Genomic DNA, 26,379 nt, shown 5'->3' on the forward strand with positions numbered 1-26,379 from the left:
AAACAATTATACATAAATGCATTTTTCTATTTTAAAACAACCTGAACTGAGCATAGTGCAGAAATGTTTGAATTAGCAGTGCCCACACTGTCAGCAACCAGGGAAACCGCATGATTTTCCCAGTGTGCTGAAGCTAACTGGGTTTTATTGCTTTCAGACCCCATTTAATATCTCCAGCTAGCACTGAACAGTGTGTTCATACGGGCACTAATTTGGGATGCTCCACACCATATTCTCTTGATCAGGGCACAAAAAGGTAGCCAGAACACACACAAAGAGGCACTTAGCAAGACAGGTCAAACATTGTTGTGTTAAAATGAGTATTCAATCATTTATACTTCTTATAAAACAAGCAGAATTACTTCTCATATAATCAAAAGATGCAATAAAGTAATATGAGCTGGCAGCTCCCCTGTAAAAAGATTTTTTTCCCTCCAAAGAAAGCCATGTTGATCTTCAAACTAGAATAACTTTTTCCTCCCTTTTCTCCTATTATGGGAAAAACTGCATTTTTTTCCCCAGTCCTTACATAAGCAACTCATTTGTGTGAGCACAGCTCCCAAATGGAGCCTCCCAGAGATCCATCCCCAGGGAGTAAGTAAAGTAACGTCAACACATTTCTTCTGATCCAAAATATACTGAAGCAAAATGAAAGCCTCCTCGTTTCAGATGAAGGGAGTGAAGGGTCTAGGTAAGTTTGATGGGGAACAGGCTGCATTTGTGCTGTTCTGGCTCTCTGTCCTGGGTAGCAAAAATGCTGTGGGAGAGTGAACCCCATTTTTAATTTTTTTTTTTTTTTTGGAAGGCATGACACCACTTGCCTTTTCTGACCAAGGTACAAGACTACGGTGTTCAGACGACAGTACTAAAATGGTTATTATATTTAGGGAAAGCAAAGTACAGCAGAAGTCAATGGAAGCAGACATCACAAATAAAGGCAGAAGACCCTTTTATTTCGCATAGACAAAATGCAAAGAGTGTCTCATTAAATTAATATTAAAAAACAAAACCAAAAACAAATCAGTCCCCTCACTCCACTGACATCACTCATCCTAATTAACAACAAAAAAAGAACAATCAAGGACCCATTTTCTAATAAAAAAAAAAAAAGTGCAAAACATGACAAAAGACTTTTTGTTTTCCCATGTTCCTGTTGAATTCACAAATAGGGTGATTTTTAAGTGATTTTTTTTTTCCCTTTTTAATCTTGTCTGATGGAACTTCCAGTTAAAATGTTTTAGTTAAGTCTCCATGCACTTCGTAGAAAATCAGTAAAAACACAAACGCTTGTGAAGATCAGAAAACTGGACTCTTTTACCCAAAAATTCAGATGTCCAGTCAGATGAAGCTCACACTCAGACAGAAAAAAAGCAAGAGAGTCTTTGCACTGTCTGTCGCTCATATTATTTTTTTTTTTGTCAAATATTTTGGCAATCTTCTTCTTTAATTATAAATATTGGAATTCAATAAAAAAAAGGTAGCTTTCATTGGATTTTTTTTTTCAGTGTAAATATTTACAGCCACTGTCCAGCCATGCTCTTTTTGTTATACCAGGGTGTAAGATTTTGCGTAGGGGTTGTTGCCTTTCAAGTGGCCCCGGGAGTCCAGCAGGGATTCTTGGGAGCTGCTCATTTTTGCTGCCTGTCCTAGCTCAGCTCCTTCTCGCTGAGGTAACGTTGCCACAGCACCAGGTTGCCATGACTGGACGTCTCTCGTGGAGGATGCCTCCATGGGGATTGGCTCCAGGACGGTGGGGCGCTTCAAGGTTCGGCTTTTCTGTGGCTCCAAGCAGGCTTGCCCCAAACCCAGGTCTCTGCTCGTGCCCTGCACGCCACGGTTCAACAAAAAGTCCATCCGGAGGTACGGTGGCAAATGCACGAGATCACCTGGGGAGGCAAAAGAGAAAAACACCACCTTACGTATAGTTCATGCACTGGCTGGGGGATTCAGACCAGCCATTTGCCCATTTGGCAAATGCCACCAGGCATTTGGCTACTCCAGTGAAGGATCTGTAATCAACCGAGCTGCAGCATTTACCATTCATGTATCATCTCTCATCTGTTTACTATGCGGTGACCTTGCAGAGTCAAGGGTAGTGGGCCAAGGAACCCCTGTGGGCAGATCCCTAGGAGTTTGTTGTTCGTATTTGCTATCATAATAGGATGATTATAGTAAGAAGCGCAATGTCTTTTACATGCACTCATAGCATGAAGGAGGTAAACTGAAAAGAACATAACATAACAACATTCTCCTGCCATCCATCATCATTGTGTTTAAGCCACTAATGATTTTCTACCACTAACAGTCCTATGGCCAGCAATATGCTTATGCTTTTTTTTATTATTATTATTTTTTTTCAATAGAATGCACTGAAGCTGACACTCTGGCTCGTTTCACCCTTCTTCCTTTCTGTTCTGTATTGTCAGTACATATTCTGGTGTGAGAATGAGAAACAGGTAATACATGCAAGAAGTAGCCTTCTCAGGACCCCTTATTTATTATTTCCCCTGATTTGTGAGCATTTCTATTTGGGTTTGATGATGGCTCATACCAAATGATTTGCCTTTGCTAAACTGTTGAGTTTCAATAGATGCCTTGGACCTGCTGTCAGGAATAAGTCAGTGGTTAGCATTACCATCCCTGTATCTGCACATCTATTAGAACTGCTACAGAAATCAGTTTGACTTATTTATTCTAGCCCTGCCTGTTAGGTATTCATAAAATTGCTTCAAGGAAATGAGGGGCAATCAAGCACATAATGAAATGCATTTCTAAAAATATTTGATGGTGTAACCTCACATATTTACAAAAAAAGAAAAAAAAAAAGCACTGTTACAGGCACAGTCAGGAACAGCATTTTCACTTCTTTACAGGCTTCTGCTGCAGGTATATAGATTCCTTCTTATGGCTGATATAAAAAACATAGCCTTAACCACAGATGGGATGCGTCCTGAATGTATAAAGTAGAGGACTCTTGTACCTATCATTTCTGTGTCTACATGAGCTATTTACAGCTTGAGAAACTAAGGCTGACCTGTGCCAGTGGCATAAACAGTAGACCAGGAAAGCACTTCTTCGTAATAAAACAGCCTATAAAAATTTCATTTTTCCTAACCAAGCTAAAAGCTCTCCAGTGCTCTAAAATAAAGCAGGTCCTTTACTGCAATTCTTACCTGAAAGACTAATAGCATCTGCTTTACCCATGATTTCAGGTCATAGACCAGGAATTGCTGAGGAGATACATTTGGGCAGAATCACTGTTTATTCCTATAGAAATTCCCCAGGCACCGTCTGACACCATATGCTTTATGCTAGTTGCACCTCCAACACGGATGCACAGCGCAGGGTATTTAACCCCCACAGTGCACATCTCAAGGTTAGGCTGACAACAGCAACATTTACATAAGATTGAGAGAGAGGGGGAGGCTTGAAATAATCACACCGATTACTGCTTAAAAATGGATTGTGGTAACGTTAATTGGTTTTACTCATTTACCTTATTTTCCTATAGTACCTTCCACGCCAGACACATTAGGTGCACGAGGGCCAGTTCAGCTGAGACAGCAAGGTGCCTGCTGCTGGGGTGAAGTACATCAGGACACGGACACACAAATTGGCAAGCACAGGGAGGTGCCCACTTGCTCTGCTTAACTACAGGCATCGAATTGAGCAGCTGTGGAGCTTGCTGCAATGCCCACTCCCTGCAGGCTGCAGGGAGAAGACCCTCAGGCTGTATCTTCTGTAGCATCCTAAATAAGAAGCCTTACTGCAGCCACAGTGGTGGGCAGAGACAAGTACCTCCAGAGTGTAGGAGAGGGTGGTTGTGTCCCCATCTCTGCTTGACAATGAAGGCAATGAGGATCTTTATTTGGCTGCCTCAGGCATGGTTTATCTCAAAGAGACATTGCTCCTGAGATGGCAGTGATTTTGTTAGGCAGGAAAATCTTACAACTAACTATAATACCAAAGTATGATCTTCCCTCTTATCAGGGGAAACAAGGAGAGACTGCTGGAGCCAGAAAGTGGGGTTTCTCTTGTGATCCTGTAGATAACCCCCCATCGAAACACAGCAGTTCCATTTGCCTATCAGGTGAGGCCCAACTTTCTGTGCTGCACCTCCATCCCTGCTTCTCACAGTGACGGGCATTTTCCTGAAGATCTCTGCTGTCCTGAGGCAGGCTGCACTTCTCTCACCCAGCATGTCCAATGGCACAATGCACACGGCTCCACTAAGACCAGCCAGGCCACCTCATGCACATTACCCCTTACTTTTATGCCTTGCAGTCAACTTTTTATGAAGGAGTCAGTGCAAAGCAGCATCAGGAGCATGGCTTATTGGCAATCTCTAGCTGTCCTCTCAGTCAGCCGTTCCCATATCTTAACACATCCTCGTCTCTTGAGAGCAATGGGTACGCACGGACTATAAAAAGGATGTGTTGAACCTTACAGAGATGAAGGTTGGTTTTCAAGCTGCTGTCTAGACATTTCTCACATGTAGTTAAGAGCTTCGGGCTATGTAAAAAAAAATAAATTTCCCCCTCCATAAATTTACACAGGAAGGCGTAGTCAATAATCTGTGTAAAAAAATATGCAGTCACTTTACTGCGATTTTCTAAATGACTGGGGGCAAAGTTTCAACAGGATTATAGTAATAATCCTCGCTACAAGAAGGCCCCTCGCTACAAGAAGGACATCGAGGTGCTTGAGCGGGTGCAGAGAAGGGCGACAAAGCTGGTGAGGGGCCTGGAGAACAAGTCCTACGAGAAGCGGCTGAGGGAGCTGGGCTTGTTCAGCCTGGAGAAGAGGAGGCTCAGGGGTGACCTTATCACTCTTTTTAGGTGCCTCAAGGGAGGCTGTAGCGAGGTGGGGGTTGGCCTGTTCTCCCACGTGCCTGGTGACAGGACGAGGGGGAATGGGCTTAAGTTGAGCCAGGGGAGTTTTAGGTTAGATGTTAGGAAGAACTTCTTCACTGAAAGGGTTGTGAGGCATTGGAACAGGCTGCCCAGGGAAGTGGTGGAGTCACCATCCCTGGAAGTCTTCAAAAGACGCTTAGATGTAGAGCTTAGGGATATGGTTTAGTGGGGACTGTTAGCGTTAGGTTGGAGGTTGGACTCGATGATCTTGAGGTCTCTTCCAACCTAGAAAATTCTGTGATTCTGTGATTCTGTAATGAGAAACTAGAGGATGCAACTCCTTCTCCAGAGCTAGATACACAGTGCACAATCTCTGGCATCACTTAACAGTGCACTAATAATTTGATTAGGATGTACACATTTATGGGCATTTATGTAAAAAGTGCCAGTCCTACTTATAATCATCAAGAAGTATCTTTCCCTGCAACTACTTCCAAAATAAAACAAATGTTTAAAATTACTGGAAAAGAAAAAAAAAAAAAAAAAAAAAAAGAGAGAAGGTAACTTTTTCTTTGCTAGGACTGAAACGGTATCATAGTATGAAAGAAAGTCTTTGATTTATAAGGACTAATGTTTCTGACTTAAAAACATAGCCCTTGAAATATAACCACAAAGCTTCACTTCTGGCATTCTTTCATCAATTCTGAAGGTGTTTTAAAGAAGATTAAAAGCCTCTTACCATATCTATGGAGTTACTTGGAAAGATTTTGGTTCTCATTCTTCTGGACACAACTGTATAGACATTTTTTTGATTTCTTACTATTCAGCTGAACAATAATTTTTTTTTTTTAGGCAAAGCATTATGAAGTTTCAGGATGGCTCACTGCCTTTGATGCTCTAATTACCTCTTCTCAGTGGTGTGTGTGCCTTATTAGTAATGAAAGCAAACCTTTCAAGTGCATGAGCACTACAAATGAGCGTGTTTAATAATTCATGCATTTTGGTTAATTAGTACAAAAATTACTCAAAAACATAGTTTTATGATTTTTTTTTTTTAGGAAAATTTTCTGTATTTAGAAAAATGGAGTTTGTATACAAATAATAATAAGCATCCAGTCTAATCTGAATGTGGTAATTTAAGCCAGAACAATCTCGGACTTTATTTCCTTTCTTTTTTTTTTTTTTTTTAAAGTGGCCAACTCTCTAATGAATTACTTAGTATAGTACCTTTAAAAAAATGATACCTTCAATAAATATGTGCAAACAAATACTAAAAATCACTTACCATGCCTATCAAAAACAATGTAATTTACAAAAAAAGGGACTATTTTCTGAGTTAGTGCATCACTGAAAAAAATTATATACTTTTATTTCAGTGCAGCCAAGGTGATACAAAAAGTTTTGAAAAACAGTGTCTATTTTTCTTCTGGATGTTAGCACCAGGTACGGGAGGGTTTGGGATGAATTTCACAGGCTACATGGAGGAAAACATACCACTGCCTATCTTTTCTGGGATTTTATTCAAGGAAGCTATCTTGTTTGCAGAACTAAACCAAACCCGAATGCACTCTTTTCTTCCTGAAGATTCACTCTTTCAAATGCTAGAAAGCTTACATGCGTTTTTGCTTTCATCTACTCCAGAAAATCTAACAATCTGTGCTATATTCAATACGGAGATCATCACAGACTGTAAAAAAGATACTCTTACCAAGTAGTTATGTGATAGCTATATGCATTTGCTCATGAATCATAACTTCTACTAAAGCAAAAGCAATTTTCCTTCACAAAGCTCCAGAAAAGATCCCCTCAGTGCTGACAACTGCCTGATGAGTTTCAAGGTCTGATTGCCATGTGAAAGAAATTCCACATTGCTTGCAGTATTATTTCAGAAAAGTTTATAATGTAGGATTGGTGACTCTGACAGGGTATTTTCACTAACAAAGGTAAGAAAAAGATGGGGTGAATAGGGCACTCACATGACTTACTTGAATAAGGGAGTGTGTACAAAAAGCCCTTGAAGATGTCCCTGGCATGATCTTGCAGGATCAGTGATCATGCCAGAACTGAATCTATACAGCTCCATCAGCATGGGTAAAGTGCCTTGCTAATGCAGTTATTTTGATTTCAGAGGCTTTCTGCCATTTGGAGTGCTATGGGGGTGGCACTTTGCAAAGTGCCACTGTGCTCAGCATCGCCTGCCTTGCCCTGTGTTTGAAGGGGAAGCGCTGGTGGGATATTGTGTTCTCATGCGAAAGGAAGCGAAGGAGACAGAGCTGCTGACAGCTAGCTTTAAGTTCAGTTTCATGCTGATTAAAAAGTTAAGTGGGGCTTTCCAGCTCTCTAGCACAGTAAATAAATCAGTGAAGCCTTTGCTAATACTCACAGTCTGGTTGCTGATACTCACAGGCTGTTTTTCAGAAGTTTGCCATAGGAAAAGTGAATATTGGAAATGAAGAAAGGATGGAAAGTTTGCAAGGCCAAGGTGAGAGGCTTGATTGAATTAAAAAAAAAAAAAAAAAAGAGCACAAGCAGTGCTCGGAGTCTTTGCCACTTCAAAACCTGGCACACTGTTAAAAGCTAGCAGGCAGAGCTTTCTTAGAGAGCTGTAGCTTGAGCTGGGCTTATATCAGCAACAACACTTCTCACAACTGCTTCTGTCAGAGTGTGGAGGAGGCTCATGCACCCTCTCCCTCCATCTCCAGTCAGTGTGTCCACTCCCAGCACCTGCTGAGCTTTGTGGTGCCCGCCTTGGCTTAGCATCCACTTGAAGGATGAGGTGGATGCTTGCTGGAAGCTTGGAGGATAATTTTTTTTTTTTATTATTCCCCCAAGGTCTGTTCAGTGTGGAGCCACTTTCTCAATGCTCTTTATTTAATAATTATTACTTTCTCAGAAACATTGCAGCACAATGAAACAACTGAACAATCAAAAAGTTCAGAAGGATGCTTTAAACAACCCATCTCCACTCCCTGAAGTCAGTGTTGATCTGTACTGGAAAAGGAGGTGACATTTCTTTAGCAGATGAAATAAAATCATGTCTTTACATGATTTTATCCTGTTCAGGTGATCCCATTTAGGAAACAGCCACCATGCTTTAGGAAAACATGCTGAGCTTCCCATTTCTAGACTGAGAAATTGGAATCCCTTAACACACTTTTGAGGCTGTCCTTTATATCTGGCAAGTTTCTTTTTTCTTTCTCTATGAATACTGCACGCTCATTTGAAGACCTGTAGCACTTAATTAAATGCTGCATGTTGCAATCTACTAAAACTGTCATTGCCATAAAAACACTAACAATATCAGTTAAGTTTCACACACAAAAATAAAATCAACAGTTGCTGTTGACTAGTCATTGGAGTTATCTCATATGAAATAACAGAATATCAGGAAAACTGTAATTCAGGAGCCAAATTTTCTGCCGTTATAATTCAGAGTAGCTGTATTGATTTCAGCAAGACTATAAATTGATTTATACTTACTGGAGATTAGGTTTAAGTGACTGAAAATGATAATTCAACCTAATGTGGATTTTTTTTTTTTTTTTTAAATACGATGATTCATTTTGTTATTTAGATTTAAGCCTTCTAATTCCAAGAAAAAGTCCTAAATCAACATGTCTTAAAGCAAAAGCATAGCTGCTACAGTTTAACTGAGCTCATACATCTGTAATATATCAGCATAACATACTGTTCATCTGTCTAACTGGATGCCAGGAGACCTGATTATGAGATTGTTGCCTGGTCTTGAAATGCCTACTGAAATGGGAACTGAAGCACTGCATTTTGCTTTGGGCAAGAACTTTGCAGAACTTTGGTCTCACGTATGGGGCTACACTTTTAAAAACCTGTCAGGATGCTCAGTTCCTTGCAGAAGTAACTTTACTGTTTAAGGCAAACTGCCTTATTTTTAAGGGACTCTCCACTGCTGAGCTGGGGATGTAAGGCAGTAAGAAGTGATTTAGGGGCCAGAAGACCTATGGAGATGCCTTGTGCATGTTCAGTCTCACAGGGAAAGTGCACCTGCAGAACTGGAGCCTTTCTGTTTTGATTTAATGCAATGTCTAAGTTAAAAAAAAAAAAAAAAAAAAAGTTGTGAAATGGACCTCACTATGTAAATCAATATATTCTCTGAAACAGAAAGTTAGAAAAAATTGGCAATAAATAATGAAATGGTGATAGAAAAGCAAAGTACAGGAGCTCTCCTTTCCCACCTTTGTCTTCTCACGCAAGCTGCTTCATGCATTTTTTAAGGATGCTCTGAGACAGCCCTCTCCTGTCTGCTGGCTGAGCTAGGGGAGTGGTGCTGCAGCCCTCGCCCAGGTGCCTGTAGTTAGCAACACTGGAGTTTCAAGATGGGTTTGCTGATCCTTGTGCAGTGAACACACTGTTTAATTATGCATCACTTCACCTAGGGTTAAATTGATTGTGGCTCCATGGAAAGGGGCTTCCATCACAGGTTTATTCCTGGGATATCTTGGGAACTCAGGCTAGAGAGGTGAGGAATTCGAACCCTACTTATGGTTCATTGAAGTCAATGGGAACCACTCTGTTGACCTCAACAGGCTTTGTGCCATGCACATGAATTCATGGCTAAACCTTACCTTACCTGTGATGAGGGGCATAAGGCTCCACTAATGGTTGTGGAGAGGTCAGGCTGCAACAAGGAAACCAATATCAGCCCTGCCCTGCTGCTCTGATGAAGATGTCTTCATGGATGGATTGCTGTAGCTTGGCCTCCTCAGATCCATCAGTTTGAATCATCTGAGTGCTGCTGACAAAGTGCAGCATTGCATATTTTTTAATTAATCCACTGGGGCAAGAGCTCCACCTTTCACATTTAAATTAAGGATGCTGGCATGAAGAGGTAAACAATACTGAAATATGCCCATGTGTACATACGGCTATGCTTTAAAAATAAGCATAAAAGAAGCTTTTACATGGATAGCAAAGACTATCACCACAGTCAAGTCAAATTAGGAATGTATTTTTTTTCTCTAGTTACATCAGTTCTCAAATTACTTTCAATAATCTATCAGATCTCCTCTAAATCTAAAATTACAGTAATGTCTTGTGGCACAGGAGAAACTAGGAGAGCCCACTGGGTGAAGTCATTTAAAGCAAAAGCACCCATAAATAACCACAAGGACCTTAAAGCAAGGCTGGAACAGCTCTTGTTTGTATGGGAGCAATTGCTTCTGGTTACCTTGAGCTGAGAGGCCTCTCAGAAATCATACACACTGCCTCAACAATATAAAGATGAAATGCTTTGACATTTTCAAAATTAAAATGGTATGAGCAGGACAAATCTATTTTCTTTTTTAAAGCAAGATTTTTTTTTTTCATAGGCATGGTTAATCTTCAAATCAAAATAATAAATACATTAGATGTCAGCAAGAAAATATGATTGTGTTACCAGACACTCCCAGTACAGTTCCTGAGGAACAGGTACCAATTGTTTACCTCCTTCAATACATAAATAAATAAATAAATAAATAAATAAATAAATAAATAAATAAATAAAACATCTTCCAAACACCAGTATCACCGATTCATAGATGACATTTGTAAAAATAATTCAAATTACTTTCGTTGTCAGTGAATTGAGTTTAGCTTTCAGACTTTTTGTGTGCTACCTAAAATGGAATTTTCATATCAGCCATACAGAGAGTTTTTAACTGAACAGCTGCCCTATTTAAACTCATGATTCACACTGATAGTTTCCCTTTTTGATCTCATAGCGTTTTAGCTTCTGATCTGATCCTGTTTAGGTTCCTTTTTATTTTACTGTGCTGCCAAGGTTAAAAAACTTGCAATGTGAACCTTCCTCTACAAGTCCACCAGAAGCAAGGCAACGATCACAAGTATGTGTTCATGTCAAATTAAATGCAGAATTAAATGGGTTTCATCTCTGCAGAACATTCAGCTTTACACAACAGCAGAAGAAAAAGCTCCTGATAGCTTCTGCAGAAATAAAAGCTAAGAGAGGATAAAGGCAATTTACTCTCATCACCAGAGTGCCATTTCTATGATAAAAAACAAATAGCACAGTCTTTTTTTTGTGACATATTCCTAGTTTTCTAACAGCACAAGAGGAAATGAAAAGAAAGTGTTCCAGGTACAAGAGAATCTAATGTGATAACATTATATGAAAACATTAGAAATGCTCACCTAGGGGTGTAATTTCAGCTTATATCACATATGTGTAAGTAATTATACATACAAGTTAACATACACATTAAAAATATTTGCTACAGTTAGAAACATAGGCATGGAATTTTATTTTCCCCCCTTAACAACAGTTCTGCCTATCTTACTGTTTTGCCACCTGCCTGTTTTGATTTGTCTCCTTATGTAGTTTTCTCAGAGCTGGACATTGGTCTCCAGTTGTGGAGCCATGCTGATGATTTTTCGTTCTATGTATACACTATATATGGTATGTGCATATACATTTCTCTCTCTCTATATATATATATTCCATTGCATTTGAAACCAGACAACACAAGCATAGAACTAAAAAAGAAAACAACCCATATGTTATCATTTCCTACTTTGCTGCAGGATTCCTGAACAAAAAATGTCAAATGTAGATCCCCCCATATCTTCAAGAAATTCAGTTTTGGATCTATGAACTGCTGAACTGTACAACTCCACGTTCAGTCAATGCAGAATAATATACATGGGAAAAGGAGGCAAAAGGTAAGCTGGAGGCCTTAAGTCAAGAGCTATTTAGTGAATCTCCCATGGTAGAATTTGTATTGGATTCAGTTACTGCTGCAGCTTATAGAGTGCTGTCAGCAACTTCTCCATAGAAAGCATGTCTCTAAATAGACTCCATCACTATGTTGCACTTGTCTTCATGGAGTGGAAGAGGGAAATAACTCCTTCACCCTTCAATTCATAGATCAGTGGAAAAGAGTTCACATCTTTTTATCTCAGGTTACAGGGCTGACATTGGAAATATACAGTGCTTTCTATTAACGTGTACTTCATATTTTCCTTATTGTGCTAAGCAGCTTATTTTTAGCTGTAGTGACTGAATACTGGAAAAGAAGATTTGTGTCTTGAACATAAATTTTACCTTCCTCTTGGTTGTTTATAACTACATTTATGCACTGCAGGTGAGGTCCAGCCTCTATTTTAAGGGCCACTTGTAAACAATTATTTAGTAAAGTGTTTTCATTCTGTATCTTAAGAATTGTCTGTAAGCTAAGGTTTAGCCATTCAAGTTGGCAGAATGAGTTGAAGCAGTTAGAAATTTGTAAATTGGGTCAACAGTGCTAATTGAGGTATCTCAAACACTGAAAGAATTTTAGTGTTTGTGTCTTTTCTAGAAAATGTGCAGCAGCCTTAGGGCTAAACTCGCTCTGCCTGACTTAGATGCCCAGCTGAAGAAACCCAGACCAAAGTGTGCACTTCTCCCTTCCCACTGGCTGCATAAGGGGAGTGCTCACACGGTGGTACCCCTCCAAGCATTGGGCCTCTCTGGGTAACAACTGGGTTGCACTGCTCAATAGTTTCACCTGCAGGCATCACTGAAGGTGCTAATGCCCGCACTTGCTAACTGAGAACTTGTCTAGGAATAGGCCTGTCCTCTGGCTGCTGCGAGAAGGCAGTGGCTGCCTGCCAGATCTCCTCTGGGAAGGAGAGGCTGAGCAGGAGCGCTGGCAGACAGAGGATGGAGCTCTACCCTCAGGCATTAGCCAACAACCCAACAATGGCAAGAGGAAAATGCTTCTATTTGAGTATCAGCTTAGCAAACTGGTGCTTCTGCTTTGTAGGGACCCAGGAAAGCACTCAGCTTTCCTATCAAGCAATGTGGTTTTCTTGCCATCCTTATGGCTGCAAAATCAGTTTCAGGAAAATCTTTTTTTCAGAGTTTGCCTGTGTGCACCTGTATTTTTTTCTCCACCCACATGCAGGTTTCTTTATAAACTGATTCCTTTCAGCAGCTGAAAGCCTGTAGAGGAAGTTCTGGGATATAAGTTTTTTTGGTCCTTTAAATTGATTTAAAAATCTCTTAGTCTGATATACCCAGATATCTGTTTTCTAATTCAGAGTTTCTCATTCAGAGTTTATAAATTAATATTAATATAAATTAATAGGATGTCCAAAGAGGAAGGGAAGAGGGATTGTCAAAATGAGCTTGTTATTTATTTATTTATTTATTTAATAAAATGATGTAGACAAATTTCTGTCTGGCCCATCAAGTCAAGCTAATCCTTAATGATAATATCATAAAATCAAAGAGTATTTCCAGTGACAATTAACATCAGAAAAAAAAATTATAAAAATCTGTGGGTCTGAGTTTTGCAGCAGCACTGCTAAAGGAAGCCTTCTGCAAATTGCAAGAGACCTGATGAAATTTTCTAGATATTTCCTATTCAAGCACCGGTCATCTATTATTAATTCTAAGTATGAATTCCCTTGCCGGAGGATGCAAACAAGTGATCTGTCCACAAAAAAAAGAAAAAAAAAAAAAAAAAAAAAAATCTTCTTGGTTGAGACTATTACCAAGATTTAAAATTATAATAACAGAAATCTATTTTTAATAAACTCTGCTACTGCAATGTTTACTGCAGTTAAAAATAACTGTTCTGGTAACTCAATTTGTGGTTAATATTTTTGAAACAGAAAAGAAAAACAATATTGGAAATCTTTTTCAACCTCTGCAATTATCTTCCACCTTTTTACATTACACACTTTTTGACGGCACACTGGGAGGTAGGAAAAGTGTATATTTCTTTCTAATTTCTGTCCAGCCTAGTTTCTGAATATTTGAATGACAGCTTTGGAAAATGAAGGACTGACTCATTTGTCAACCTCTCAGGTAAACTTTGGGTAGCAATTGTTGAAACCTCTGAATATCAGTAAGACAGCATGCCTCTGTCTTGATCTGAAAGGCCCTAGTATATTGTTGAGATAATTGCCCAGTGTGCCAATTCCTTGAGAACCTGATCTTGATAATGATAATTCTAGCTAGTGATAACTGTGGTGAAAAATGCAATGTAAACTATGCTGATATCATTTTATATCATGAAGAATATTAACAGTGAACATATGTTAGGATTTCAAAAAACACCTTTCTAAAGGGTCTGATTTATCCCTTGTGTTTAAAGTACTGCTGTGCTATCTCTACTGCTCCAATTTTCTCTCATAATGTGCCTCCTGGGACACATCACCACTCTAATGGCTTACTGAGCAATGTCACCATCTCCATTGTGTCAGCTCCATGACCTGAGCAGATCAGGTTTGCCAGTTCTGAGAAGCCCAGAAAAGTTTGTGTGCAAATCTGCATCTATCTTTTCAGTTTTTAGAAACTATGCCAAATCTGTTGTTAGGCAGCAAGGCTAGTTTGACTGGTGGTTTAACATGTGAGATTCACAGTTATTATAAAGGAAAAATAACACTGTTGATGGTGAAGTAAAAACCTACAAATAATCTCATCTCTTTTCAAAGATCTGTCTACGAAGTTGTAAAGATCAGAAGAAAAGGATGCCTAAGACATGCTTTCAAAACACTGAATGTGAGAATTCATAAAAATTTTACTTCCATGCTCCATTTCTGGTAGTTATAACTTTTCAGAAGTTTAAGAAAAGTGTAACTCCCAATTATTTGTTTGTTTGTTTGTTTAGACTGGAGAATGTATACTTGAAAGTTTTGGTCTGGTCTCAAGACAATGATGCAGAAAACATCTACAGCTGCTTCTACAGACAGACAGAAGTAACCTCTACCACATCTAAGTAAGTTGAATGATGTTCAAGGATCACTTCCTCCAAGCTCAAGATAGGTCTGTCCCAAAGAGCAGGAAGTCAGGCAAAAATGCTGGGAGGCCTGAATGGATGAAAAACAGCTCCTGGCAAAAGTCAGAAGAAAAAAAGGAGTATACAGAGGGTGGAAACAAGGACAGGTAACCTGGAGGAAACACAGAGACACTGACCAAGCATCCAGAAATGAGGTTAGGAAAGTGAAAGCCCATTTAGAGTTGAGTCTGGTGAGGGATTTCAAGGGCATCAAGAAGGGCTTCTATAAGTACATAGGTAATAAAAGGAAGACCAGGGAAAATGTGAGCCCACTACTGAATGGAGCCAGAGACCTTGTGACAAAGGACATGGAAAAGGCTGAGGTACTGAATGCCTTCCTCACCTCAGTCTTTATTAGCAAAATCGACCTTCAAGAGTCTCAGACCCCAGAGATCAGGGGGAAATGCTGAAGCAAAGAATATGTACTCTTGGTGGAAGACGACTGGGTCAGAGAATGCTTAATCAAATTGGACATACATAAACAGATGAGCTTTAATGTGGTACACCCACAAATTTGCAGATGACACAAAATTGTTAGGAGTGGATGATAAATGAGAGGTTGATGCTGCCACCCGGAGGGACCTGGACAGGCTGGAGAAATGGGATGAATTTCGAGAAGTATAACACAGGGAAGTGCAAAGTCCTTTGCCTGGGGTGGAACAACCCTATGTGCCAGAACATGTTAGCTAAAAACAAAAATAGTTTTGCAGAAAATGCCCTCGTGGACACCAAATTGGACTTGAAGCAGAAACGTACCATTACAGCAAGAAGGCCAACAGCATCCTGGGCTGCATGAGGAGTGTGGCCAGAAGGTCAAGCAAAATGATCGTTCCTTTGCAGCACTGCTGGAGTTCTGGGCTCCCTGCTACAAGAAAGACACGCACATTCTGGACATAGTCCATCTAAGGACCACTGAAGATGAATAAGGGACAGTGGTATCTCTCCTATGAGGAAAAGCTTAGACAGCTGGGACTGTTTAGTGTAGACAAGAGAATGATCAGGGAGGAACTTTCTTCGTATAAAAACACCTCAAGGGAGGGTGCAATGGAGACAAAGGCAGGCTCTTTTCAGTGGTGTCCAGTGCCAGGACAAGAGGCAATAGGCAAAAACTGGAACACAGGAGGCACTGACTGAACACTAGAAAACACGTCCTTACTGTGCAGGTGATAGAGCACTGGCACAGGTTGTCCACAGAAGCTGTGGAGTCTCCTTCATTGTAGATCTGCAAAAGCTGTTTGGGCATGGTCCTGGACAAGGGGCTGTAGCTGGCCCTGTCTGAGCATCGGATTGGACCAGGTGACCTTCAGAGCTGTCTTCCAGTCTGAATCGTTCTGTGATTTTGTAATGCATTAACTTCAGCTGATATGTAGAGACATGTACTACAGCACAATATGTTTGGCAGTCTGAGTTAAAAAAGTATAACCATGCCAAATATTTAGATCATTCTGAAGTCACGGTGCATATCTCAGCTTCAGTATGACAAAATTGCTTCATTCCCGTATTTGCTAGTTACTGCAGCGTTAGGCATCATTACTCTATTTTTCTTTATAAGTATAGTATTACTTTTTCATGGCATAATCCATGCTTTTTTGCCTCTCATGTCTGAGCTGACTTCATGAAACTGATTCTTGATTCCATAAACCACACATCAGGAAAAAGGAACAGAAATCCAGGAGAAGACAGAAGCAGTTCTGATTGCTAACCTAACTGCCTATCTGCAGTACCACCTGACTAGAAGGGAAAAGGTCTATTAGAAGACTTACATTGAGTTAGAATACGAGGCAGTCAACTATTACACATTAATAGTTGCTAATAATTGCAGAAATAGAGTAGTGCATAGTGTGAAGAAGTTCTGAAAAGAGAGTTGTAATTCATAGTTATAGTGCTGGAAATGATCAATTACTAAGCTTTCCTAGACATTTGATGAGCCATCAAATTTAATTCAAGGTGATAGAGTGAGTGAAGGCACAGAAGTTATGATTCAATTTCTGAATGAAAATGGTGGGGAAGTTGGGAACATCAAATCAGGCTGATGTCAACCCCTGGAATACAAGCTATTGAATCTTGATACCCTACCCCTTTATTTTTCCCCCTGCAAACAAAGAACATTCAAGCTCCTTTCTCCTTATTATTAACAATCTCAACGTGGAGTGACATGAGATTTCTAATACTGCTAGATAAAGCAGATTGTTGGATAATCAGGCTTGACCAAACAGGTACAAAACAGTCCTGTGAAATGCTGAGCAAAAACAAGAAAGAAAACTGACATGAGCTGGAATGCCTTCAGAACCTCACATGAAGGTCTTCTGAAACCAAACCTCAAATTGTAACTTTTTGTTTGCTTACCCCAAACACTTATGGTAGCAACAAGGTAAGAAATAGGTGCTGTTACAGCTGAAAGAAGTCTTTTGAAATCAACTCCATCATTGCCTTTCTTGAGTAAAGTTGTATCTTTACTATTAAGTAGTTTTAAAATGACCTGTTTACCAAACTAAATTTTTGTTACCATCTTTCCGAGACTTAGAATAGTTGGAGATTATTTTGCAAAACAAATACTCTATGTTGCAGAACACTAAACCTCTGTTGCAATCATGGAAGTTGCTGCAGGTAGCTTTACAAGAAGTTTTAAAAGTGAGGTAAGACATTAGGAAATGGAAAGCATAATTTATTTAAAGTGACATTGTAGAAGACAGAGATAGAGTTGGAGGAGAAGAAAAGCAATCACCACCAAAATAGGTAAAAGTTATCTTGAAATAAAACACTGAGTTCAAGGAAAAATAAAGATAGGCTAAAGGAGTATAGTCAGTGTTTAATTTCAGATGTTATCATCTACTTTATCTGTTTTATGTCTCTTTTTTTTTTTTACTATTATTATTATTATTAACATTTCTTATACCTGTTCCCAGATGTACAGGTTACTTTGATCAGTTATGTCTGAATTATCAAGAACTTCTGCAGAATTTCTGAAGCAGTGGGTGAAAGAGTAAAGATGCCCTGTAAGTATTTTCTTACTGATTTTGAACACTAAACATACTGGTCTGTCTGTTACTACCGACAATTCTCTTTACCAATATGTTTTGATTAAAGCCCGTCATAAAGTATCCTTTAAAAATTGATCATTCAATAATTATGGATCAATATTTAAGTAGTTCCACTGGAACATTAAATTTATTGTCAAGATATTGAAACTAATTGTTCAGTTCATGGAATATTTAATTTTCTTACTGCAAAATAAAGCTTAATGCCAATCATGAATAGCAGGTACAAATTCAAATTCAAACCATTTAACAGACAGAGTAAAGATGGCTACAAGTGTGTAGATTGCTAGAGGATCTTTGATGATATTCCAACAACAGAAGCTTTTAACTTAAGCCCAGAGACTAAATTTTAGTGCTGTATGCCCCTAAGAAAATCATCTTTATGTGAATATATTAGAATATTTCCAAATACTAAATATACATAAATAATGTATATGGAACATGAAAGGAAGAGAGTAAACTATTTGTTAAAGAAATTATGAAAATATTTTTTAACTGATAGGAAGGAGAGGACTGCAATTTTGACCTAGCTGTGAATGTTTCCCTTCAGCAGAACAAGTACAAATATTTACAAGTACAAATTTTACCTAGAAGTGAAAATTATTTCTGTCTTTATCTATTTTTACAGCTTCTGGGTATGTGGTTCTACTCTGTGACTACAGAGAAATCAGTCATTTCTCTCACTATATTATTTTCTACTTATTTTCCCTCTTATCTATTTGTATGATACAGTAATTTCCTGCCTTGTCTATTATAACTTCCTATCTTCTGCTTGGTTTTGTTCTTGACGTTTTCTACTTTTAGCTTTCTCTTTGGAAATCTTTTATGCCCTTTTTTTTTTTTTTTTTAATTTTTTTTCTTTCCAGTGTCAGGTCCTACTTTCGAATGACCTTCCTGATACCATTGGCTATCTTCCATTCCTCTGTCCCCAGAACAACTGCTTCATTTTATAGTGTATATTAAGCAAAAGTCTATTCACTACTCTTTGTTACATGTGTCAGCACTACTGATTACTTTCTTTGTGTATAAGTAGCTCCATCCACAATGGCAAATATATATACAAAATAAAAATAAAATAAGAAAAAATACAATACAATACAATAAACCATGTTTTCAGTAAGCACACAAATATAATTGTCTTTTTCCCATTTGAATCTTTCTCCACTATGTCACGTCATGTGTTCTCTAACAGACTGACGATATAGAATCAGAATATCACAAATAATCTACCTGTGCTATTGTACATTAGGGTATCACTAAAAATAGCATTCTTCTTGAACTAGAAATTTGATTGTGATCAGTAGATGGATGTCCCTAAGATACCTTCAGACAGTTTGAAGTTGGAGTAGGGTTTAAATTTGTCTGAAGGTATAAAGTTCTATATCCCTTGAGCTATTGCATTGTCTTCATTTTCTTTGCTTTTATTTTCCCTCCTTTAGATAATCCTGACTTGATATTTGGAGATGTCAAAGAGAGAGTATAACAGCTGAACAACATCACCAAAAGGATATTACATTTTCTCCAAGCTACAAGGCAGAAGGGATAGTACATCTTCTACAATCTGTCTTTATGAAGTGTTCTGATAGCAAACTTTGCCCTCATGCAGAAATTATTGCTGTAAGACATGTTTTATTAGTGGGTGGTTTGAGTTGGAGATGGGCATACGAACCCCCATATGGTCTTTTTTAGCCCAGAAGGGTTTATTGCCTGATGGCTGCAGCTGTAGAGGAATTGATTTATTGGCCTAGATTGTGCCTTTCTGCTCCTAAATTTCCAGATTCCTTCTTTATCTGTATGTGGGAGAATATGCTCACTTAAATGTTATATTATTTTGGATAAAAAACAATTATCTCTGTAAGTAATTACATGATATATTACACACCTTCTTTCTTCCTTGTGATATAACCTGTCCTGTTAACCAGTACAGGCATGGGGTGAAATGCTTACCCCCAAGGACCACAAAATGTGCTCTTTAATGTCTCACCTGGCCGATGTGCCTTTGGAACTGCCATGTTCATCACTCGCCCTCCATCCTGAGGTTTGGGGGGGGATGCGGTAAACCTGCAAATCCCCGACTCTGACGGCGTGCTTGAGGTCAGACTGTCTGTGTAGTCATTAGTCCCTGCCGTGAGCTGCTCTGACGACGTGTCTGATATGAAGCATTCTGTAATGGTGAACTTGGCATGTCTCAGCTGCTCTTCCATTTTTGCATGCTCATACGCTCTTGCTAGCTCTTCATATGTTGAGGAGGCACTTTCTGTGGAGACCATGCTGCTTCTTGCTCGATCTAAACACCCAAAAGATAAACAGTGGGAGAAAGAAAAAGCCTGTAAAATACTTTCTGGAAGAAGACAAAAAAGCATGACAGTGTTTCTTAATAAAATGCAGAACCCTTGAAATTATTACGGTGATTTGAATAAGTCTGCTTTGCTTTAAATGTCTCTACAATTTTAAGTTTAGTCAGTTGCTTGATAATTAGAGATAATCTAAAGTGAAGTCTTATTCCGCTAGCAGTATTATGTGGCTTAACATTAACTTCATAGTTTAGAAAAAATAACCTTTAATGCATGGAAAAGGTTTCTTTTCTTTCATTAAAAAAAAAATAAATTATCTGAAAGTTAAATGCTTTAAAAATGTTAGAAGCCCACAGAACAGATTTAGCAAAAACAGGAATAGTTTAACATTATCCTTTTAATGAATCTCACAGATATTTCTGAGAGGTGACGTCTGAGTGGAAAAGATATTTTTTTTTGTATCTGTTTCATCCTTTTTTTCATCTTTTTTTTTTTTTTTTTTTTTTTTTTTTTTGGCAAATTCCTGAGAACAAAGGTCAAATATAAAGGGAGTGACTGATACACCTATGTCTGGTCTAGATGACAATTGAAATATTAACTCATTTTATATAGAACAAATGGTCCTAAGAAAGCAATATTGTTTAGTAGCTACCAGTCTTCAGTGATTCAAGAATTCTTTTAAATGCTGCAGAAGTTAATGGGGGCTTCATATTTGACTCATGGGCTATTGTGACCCAGAAGCTGTTGTTTCTGCTAATGATTTTCTAAGAATTTCAATACTATTAAATAAGCACTGTTACTGAAGATGTAAATGGCAACTGATACACTAAAAATATTCTGGAAATACAACACTGGTTTCTGCATAGTTAAGGGGTCAAATCACCAGTCAGTTGCACCCATTGCATTTCTATTTCAATAGGCTGGAAGAGCATAGGACTTTCAGAAGTTTGTTAGGGAGGAGTCATGTTTCCTTATAAGATCTGTACAATTCCAGACATTACATAAGCAGGCTTAATGTAATAGCTAATTCATAAAAATGGGTCTTCTATGGCAGCCAGAAGCAACTATGTTGTTATTGCAAACCTTTATCTTTTTTATTGTATGCTAGGGTCCTTGCACCAGTTTTCACAGAATGAAAAGAACACTTGGTAAATGGGACCATGCCTTATTTAAAATGACAAGTGATTCAACAATATGCTGTAACTTGCTTAAGATTTTGAGCTGGACAGAACTTAAGGCTTTTAGTTTTTTCTTCCCTCCCCACTCCTCTCACTCTCACAGAAACATCATTCTCTTTTTCCATTTGATTTGTAAATCAGACCAAAACCATATCTTTCCATGTTTTTTTCATCAACCGGAAGCTCCGGGAAGGCTGCTGTTTGCCAGTGGAATGAAGCAGTGTCTGTAAACACTGATGGTCATGTAGAGCTCCCAGTTTGGTCCATGAAGATCAGAACTTGCAGTTTCTCATATCCCATGTCCCAGGGTGACTATTCCAGGAAGGATCTGCTTGAACACCTACTTTAGATTCGCTGAAAGTTCAGGGTGAATGTGAAATTTAGTTTCATCATAATTTTTCTCGTGACATCTAGTTAGAACATTTCAAATTATTTAGAGCTATGAATGGCTGCAATGCATTTCTACTGAGCTTAAAAAGTACTACCTTGTAAACCCAGAATCATTTCTATATGAAATGCTAAATTCTGCCATATGTCAACTGTGTCAACAAGATTCAGAAATCTCAACACCTTATTGGAAAAGGGATCAAAGGCTCTAACGGTGCTGATTGATGCTCACCTGAACATGAGCCAGCAGTGTGCCCAGGTAGCCAAGAAGGCCAATGGCATCCTGGCTTGTATCATGAATAGTGTAGCCAGCAGGACCAGGGAGGTGATTGTCCCCCTGTACTCTGCGCTGGTGAGGCCGCACCGCAAGTACTGTGTTCAGTTTTGGGCCCCTCAGTACAAGAAGGATATCAAGGCCCTGGAGCATGTCCAGAGAAAGGCTACAAAGCTGGTGAAGGGCCTGGAACACAAGTCCTACGAGGAGCAGCTGCAGGAACTGGGGTTGTTTAGTCTGGAGAGGAGGAGGCTCAGGGAAGACCTTATTGCTCTCTTCAGCTAACTGAAAGGAAGGTGTGGGGATCTGGGGGTCGGCCTCTTCTCACAGATAATTACTGATAGGACTAGAGGAAATGGCCTCAAGTTTCACCAGGGGAGGATGGAAATGAGGAGACATTTCTTCTCAGAAAGAGCAGTCAGGCATTGGGACAGATTGCCCAGGGAAGTGGTGGAGTCACCGTCCCTTGGAGTGTTTAAGCAAAGGTTGGACGTGGTGCTTAGGGACATGGTTTAGTGGGTGACATTGGTAGTATAGGGATGGTTGGACCAGATGATCTTGGAAGTCTTTCCCAACTTTAAAGATTTTATGATTCTATTATTAGTTCAACTGATTCTTGAACACATTATTTGGCTACATCTACTGTGATGTTTATTTGGAAATTTTAAACATCTGAAGCACTTAGATTACACTGATTCTATACTTTCCCCAGAAATGAAAATGCATAATACAGCTACATTTTGCCACAATAAAACCTTTCCTAAGCATGGTCTATACATTTCTATCAATTACATAAATCTCTAGGTGTTCAAGGGCTGGCACAGAGTAGAAAAGTAGCCATGCTAAACTATACATTATGAAGTATGTTTACAAAATTGCATGTAGTTTGTCAATTAAACCAGACAGCAAATTAAATTCCCTACCTTTTGCCATACTCACTGGGAAATAACCTTAGGAGATGAAATATAGAACATGTGCAACCACACCTGAAATCAGGAATGTCTATGATAAGAGTTTCAGAGATAACATCTGATATTCATATTTTTATCTGTATAGGTGTTAGAACAAATCCTTAAAGCCTCATGATCCTTCTACCTGGAGAAATCAGGAAGAAGTTCATTAACTGGCTAGAGGTATCTGTTGAATGGCATTACCCTGTGAAGACAACATACAGGTCTGCAAGTTTGAGAGAATGAATTATGAAATGATGAGAATTTCAACCTATAAATTACAGATTGCAAGGGAAGTCAGATGCCTGTTCTTACAGAGAGAATAAAAGCAGTCATATTAGTTTTCATGGTGAAAGGTGAGCGGCACCTACTGCTCTTTCTCTAAAGAACACAGCGTTCTCACACAACCCATGCTTTTCCTTACAAATCAGAACAGAAGATAGGCAATTCCTTCTGAGGAGGCCATTGTATGCCCAGATTCATTTCTGTCAGGCATACCTTGAAAGCTATTTTATCTTTCTTCAAGTGTAACCTTTACTAGATTTGCTTCGTGACTACTCTTCTGCTTAGTCATTTACTCATTTATTCACCATATTTTTTTTGTCACTTGTTCAGTGGAGGGCAGGAGGAGAAAACTTTATCATTTTGTTACAACTGGGTCTATAATCTGAAGACATCACGGAGAGATGAAGACTGCAGGCAGAATATGTATTCAGTGTCTCCCCTCTTACCATCTAGAGGAAAAAAGCCTACGTTGTTTCTCAGGAAAATCAGAGCTAACTGCTACAATATTCAGTGCTATGAATGGATTTTAGTTTGGACTCAAATTACAGACATTCCTCTCTCTCTCTCTCTCTCTTTTTTTCTTTTTTTTTTTTTCTTTTTTTTTTATTTTTTTTTTTTTTTTTTTGGTTATAAAATACCTATGAACACAATACATGACTGCAAAAAGGAAAAAAACAACAAAACAAAACAAAACAAAAAAAGACTTACCTCAGTGTAGCTCAAACCTTAAAACATTTCTGCCTTTGACCAAGACATACTGTTGGTTGCTAATATTGCCCCTTCCTGGTCAATGACATTTCATGCAGCAAATTCTCCTACTTCTTCCTTCAGACACAGGATATATAGAGCTTCGGCTACCAGAAAAATACCATATCTTTCAAAGGGCTCCATTATGCATGTGGCATGAGAAAGCAAGGGCACAGTATTTGTTATCATTGGAATTATATGCATTTGTGGCAACTATTATAAAGAGACTACTGGCAAGGAATAAATTGCAGCACCCAAGCACCAAACAAAGTATACTGAGGACCAAGATGGTTAATGCAGCTACTGCCAACCCAGTTTTGGCGAGCAGCCCTGCAGAGAGACCTGTACCTGTGTCCTGTGAGGGGCTGACACTGTAGCTGTCGCTTTCCTTGTCCACGGATCCTGCTGGCCTGGGGGTGGGAAGCCTCCAGTCTGTGGTGAGGGTATGAGCTGATATGGTGGGGTGAGGTCTGTTGAGGGTCCACTGACTAGCATAGCGGTTGCGAGCTGTGGGTCCGGTTTTGGCACTCCTCCTTGTGGTAGGATCTGTGACGGATAACAGAAAATGTCTTTTCCACTAGGCTCTTGAATAGACAAGGAAACAAGCCCTGTCAGAAGGGACTGGCCACTCATTTTGGTTAAAAAAGAACACAAAACATTCTTTGTAGAAAAAAAAAAAAAGTAAAAGCTCTTTCTTGAAATACCCTCTTTCTAATAAAAAGGGAGCAGCTGAAGAACTGAGCCAGCCTCCCATTGACATGTTCATTAATCCAATACAACCAGTTCTCCAGCAGCAAAACCTCTCTGAGATGTGAAACAGCATGTGGCAAATAGACCTGGTCAGGAATTTCACACATCTCAAGTGAATTCTCAGGTAAATTATCAGTGTAGATGTGCCCTCGGAAAACCCCCAAAACAGGCACCTGCCCTCAGTTTGTAAAAATATGTGGTCAGGAATGTGGTGGCATAATTTTCTATTCCAACCATTTCACTAATACTTTTATCATACTATGTTATTAATCAGCTACAATTCCCAGATTTTTTAGCAAACAGCCAGGATGCATGACATAGCCTATATTAGATCCTTCAGAATTTCATTAGTGACAGGCTTTGAAAGATCTGACTGTTTTAAAAAACAGTAAATAAAATTTCTTAAACTTTAAAGATAATCTGTTACTTTTGTAAGGCTTGCAACATTTTACTTTTTATTGTCCTAGAGATAATCTGGTGACCAGCTGAGCGAAAATGAATTATTGACAAAAACTGACTTCTATGGTTTTATTAAGAATAGTTCTTCTGTAAAAGTGAGGCTGATACACTCTAACAAAGTAAGTGGAATAGAAAAAAAGCATTTCTTGGCAAACAGAAAGTGACTGAATCTTTTTGAAGGCTATTACTAACAATAGAGAGAAAAGGTATTAGAAATGAAAAATTCAAACATATTCAAATGTTCTTTGGCATTCAAATGGTGAAGTCATCAGTCTTTGAGGTAACAGACTTCAGCAGAAGCAATTTAAAGAAAAAAAATAATACTCAGATAATGACTCTGAGTATTACTTCTCGTAAGCATTCCCAGTAAGAATAGGTATCCTGTTGCTTCTAAGCAAGTAATTTATTTGCAAAAACCAGCTATGGTCTGTCCCTTCTCATATTTCACATATTACACCCCTCTTCCCACCCCAGCATTGGAAATATATGAGCTCAGTGCCATTGATGATTGATCCTGCTGGTCATGCAACACATAACAGCCTCACGTGGATAACACCCGAAAGCACACTTGGCACGAAACTCCCAGTGCAGACTGTCAGTATAAACCACCAATTGTGGTGGCTGTGGAAAGTTGTCATGGGGCTACTGCATGGCCAGAAGTGAACCTTGTACCTGCTCCAGGGAAAGCCATGAAGGGACTGTCAGAGGGAGAGTGCTCATGGGAGAAAACACAGGGCACAGTACTGGGACTGTTTGGTCTGGAGCAGAGAAGGCTTGGTGGGCAGGGATGCTCTGACTCACTAGGCCTTCACTCACAATTTGGATAAGGGTAGGAGAGCCTGCTGCCAGCATGCAGGAGGTCAGCGCTAGTCCTGCTGAACATGTGCTGAGCAGGAGCACTGCACCAGCTGTGCTGTGCCTGTGTAAGGGATTTTGTAGCAGGGACTCTGCAAGGTCCACTGCCTACATGATGGAAAACAGCACACACCTGGTGCCCCAGCTGTTAAGACAGCCCTGCTATCATATGCTGAAACACAGAGGCAGAATGCTGACGTGGGCAGCAAAAAGGTTCATGAAAGGAAAAGTTTCATAAATACAAAAGAATTAGATGGCAACTTAGAAAGGGCTCTAATGGGAAATTTGGCACTTACTGTGTATGCTCAGACCAGCACTGCCACAAACTGAGCCAAGCATCCTGCACAAGCAGCTTTACAAAATCTCATAGCCCAGCTTCTCTCAAAGCTACGTTAATGTCTTAAAACCAGAGAATGTTACCTAAAAGCACTCGGCCCAGCTCTGTGCACTGCTGCAATCAGATCTTTACTAAGTAACAAACATGTTGGTGGATTTCTGTTTCCAAAGCC

The 26,379-nt window shown here is 39.2% G+C and overlaps 1 protein-coding gene and 1 long non-coding RNA gene across 2 annotated transcripts in view; one reads left to right on the top strand and one right to left on the bottom strand.

The window, feature by feature from the left end:
- Window positions 1-1,463: 1,463 nt before the first annotated feature.
- DSCAM (DS cell adhesion molecule) overlaps window positions 1,464-26,379 on the bottom strand; it is a 478,363-nt gene continuing 453,447 nt past the window's right edge. Inside the window, exons 31-33 of the mRNA XM_032188234.1 lie at window positions 24,155-24,352; window positions 19,676-19,978; window positions 1,464-1,886 (exon numbers count right to left, since the gene is read on the bottom strand). Of these exons, the coding sequence (XP_032044125.1) occupies window positions 1,546-1,886; window positions 19,676-19,978; window positions 24,155-24,352 (842 nt within the window). The 3' untranslated portion in view covers window positions 1,464-1,545. The remainder of the gene's footprint in view (window positions 1,887-19,675; window positions 19,979-24,154; window positions 24,353-26,379) is intronic.
- On the top strand, window positions 14,502-19,682 carry LOC116489701. Its single transcript, XR_004253310.1, has 3 exons — window positions 14,502-14,593; window positions 17,560-17,649; window positions 19,131-19,682. It is a non-coding gene; the product is annotated as an uncharacterized LOC116489701 (long non-coding RNA).

This window comes from Aythya fuligula, chromosome 1 (assembly GCF_009819795.1).
Source record: "Aythya fuligula isolate bAytFul2 chromosome 1, bAytFul2.pri, whole genome shotgun sequence".
NCBI lineage: Eukaryota > Metazoa > Chordata > Aves > Anseriformes > Anatidae > Aythya > Aythya fuligula.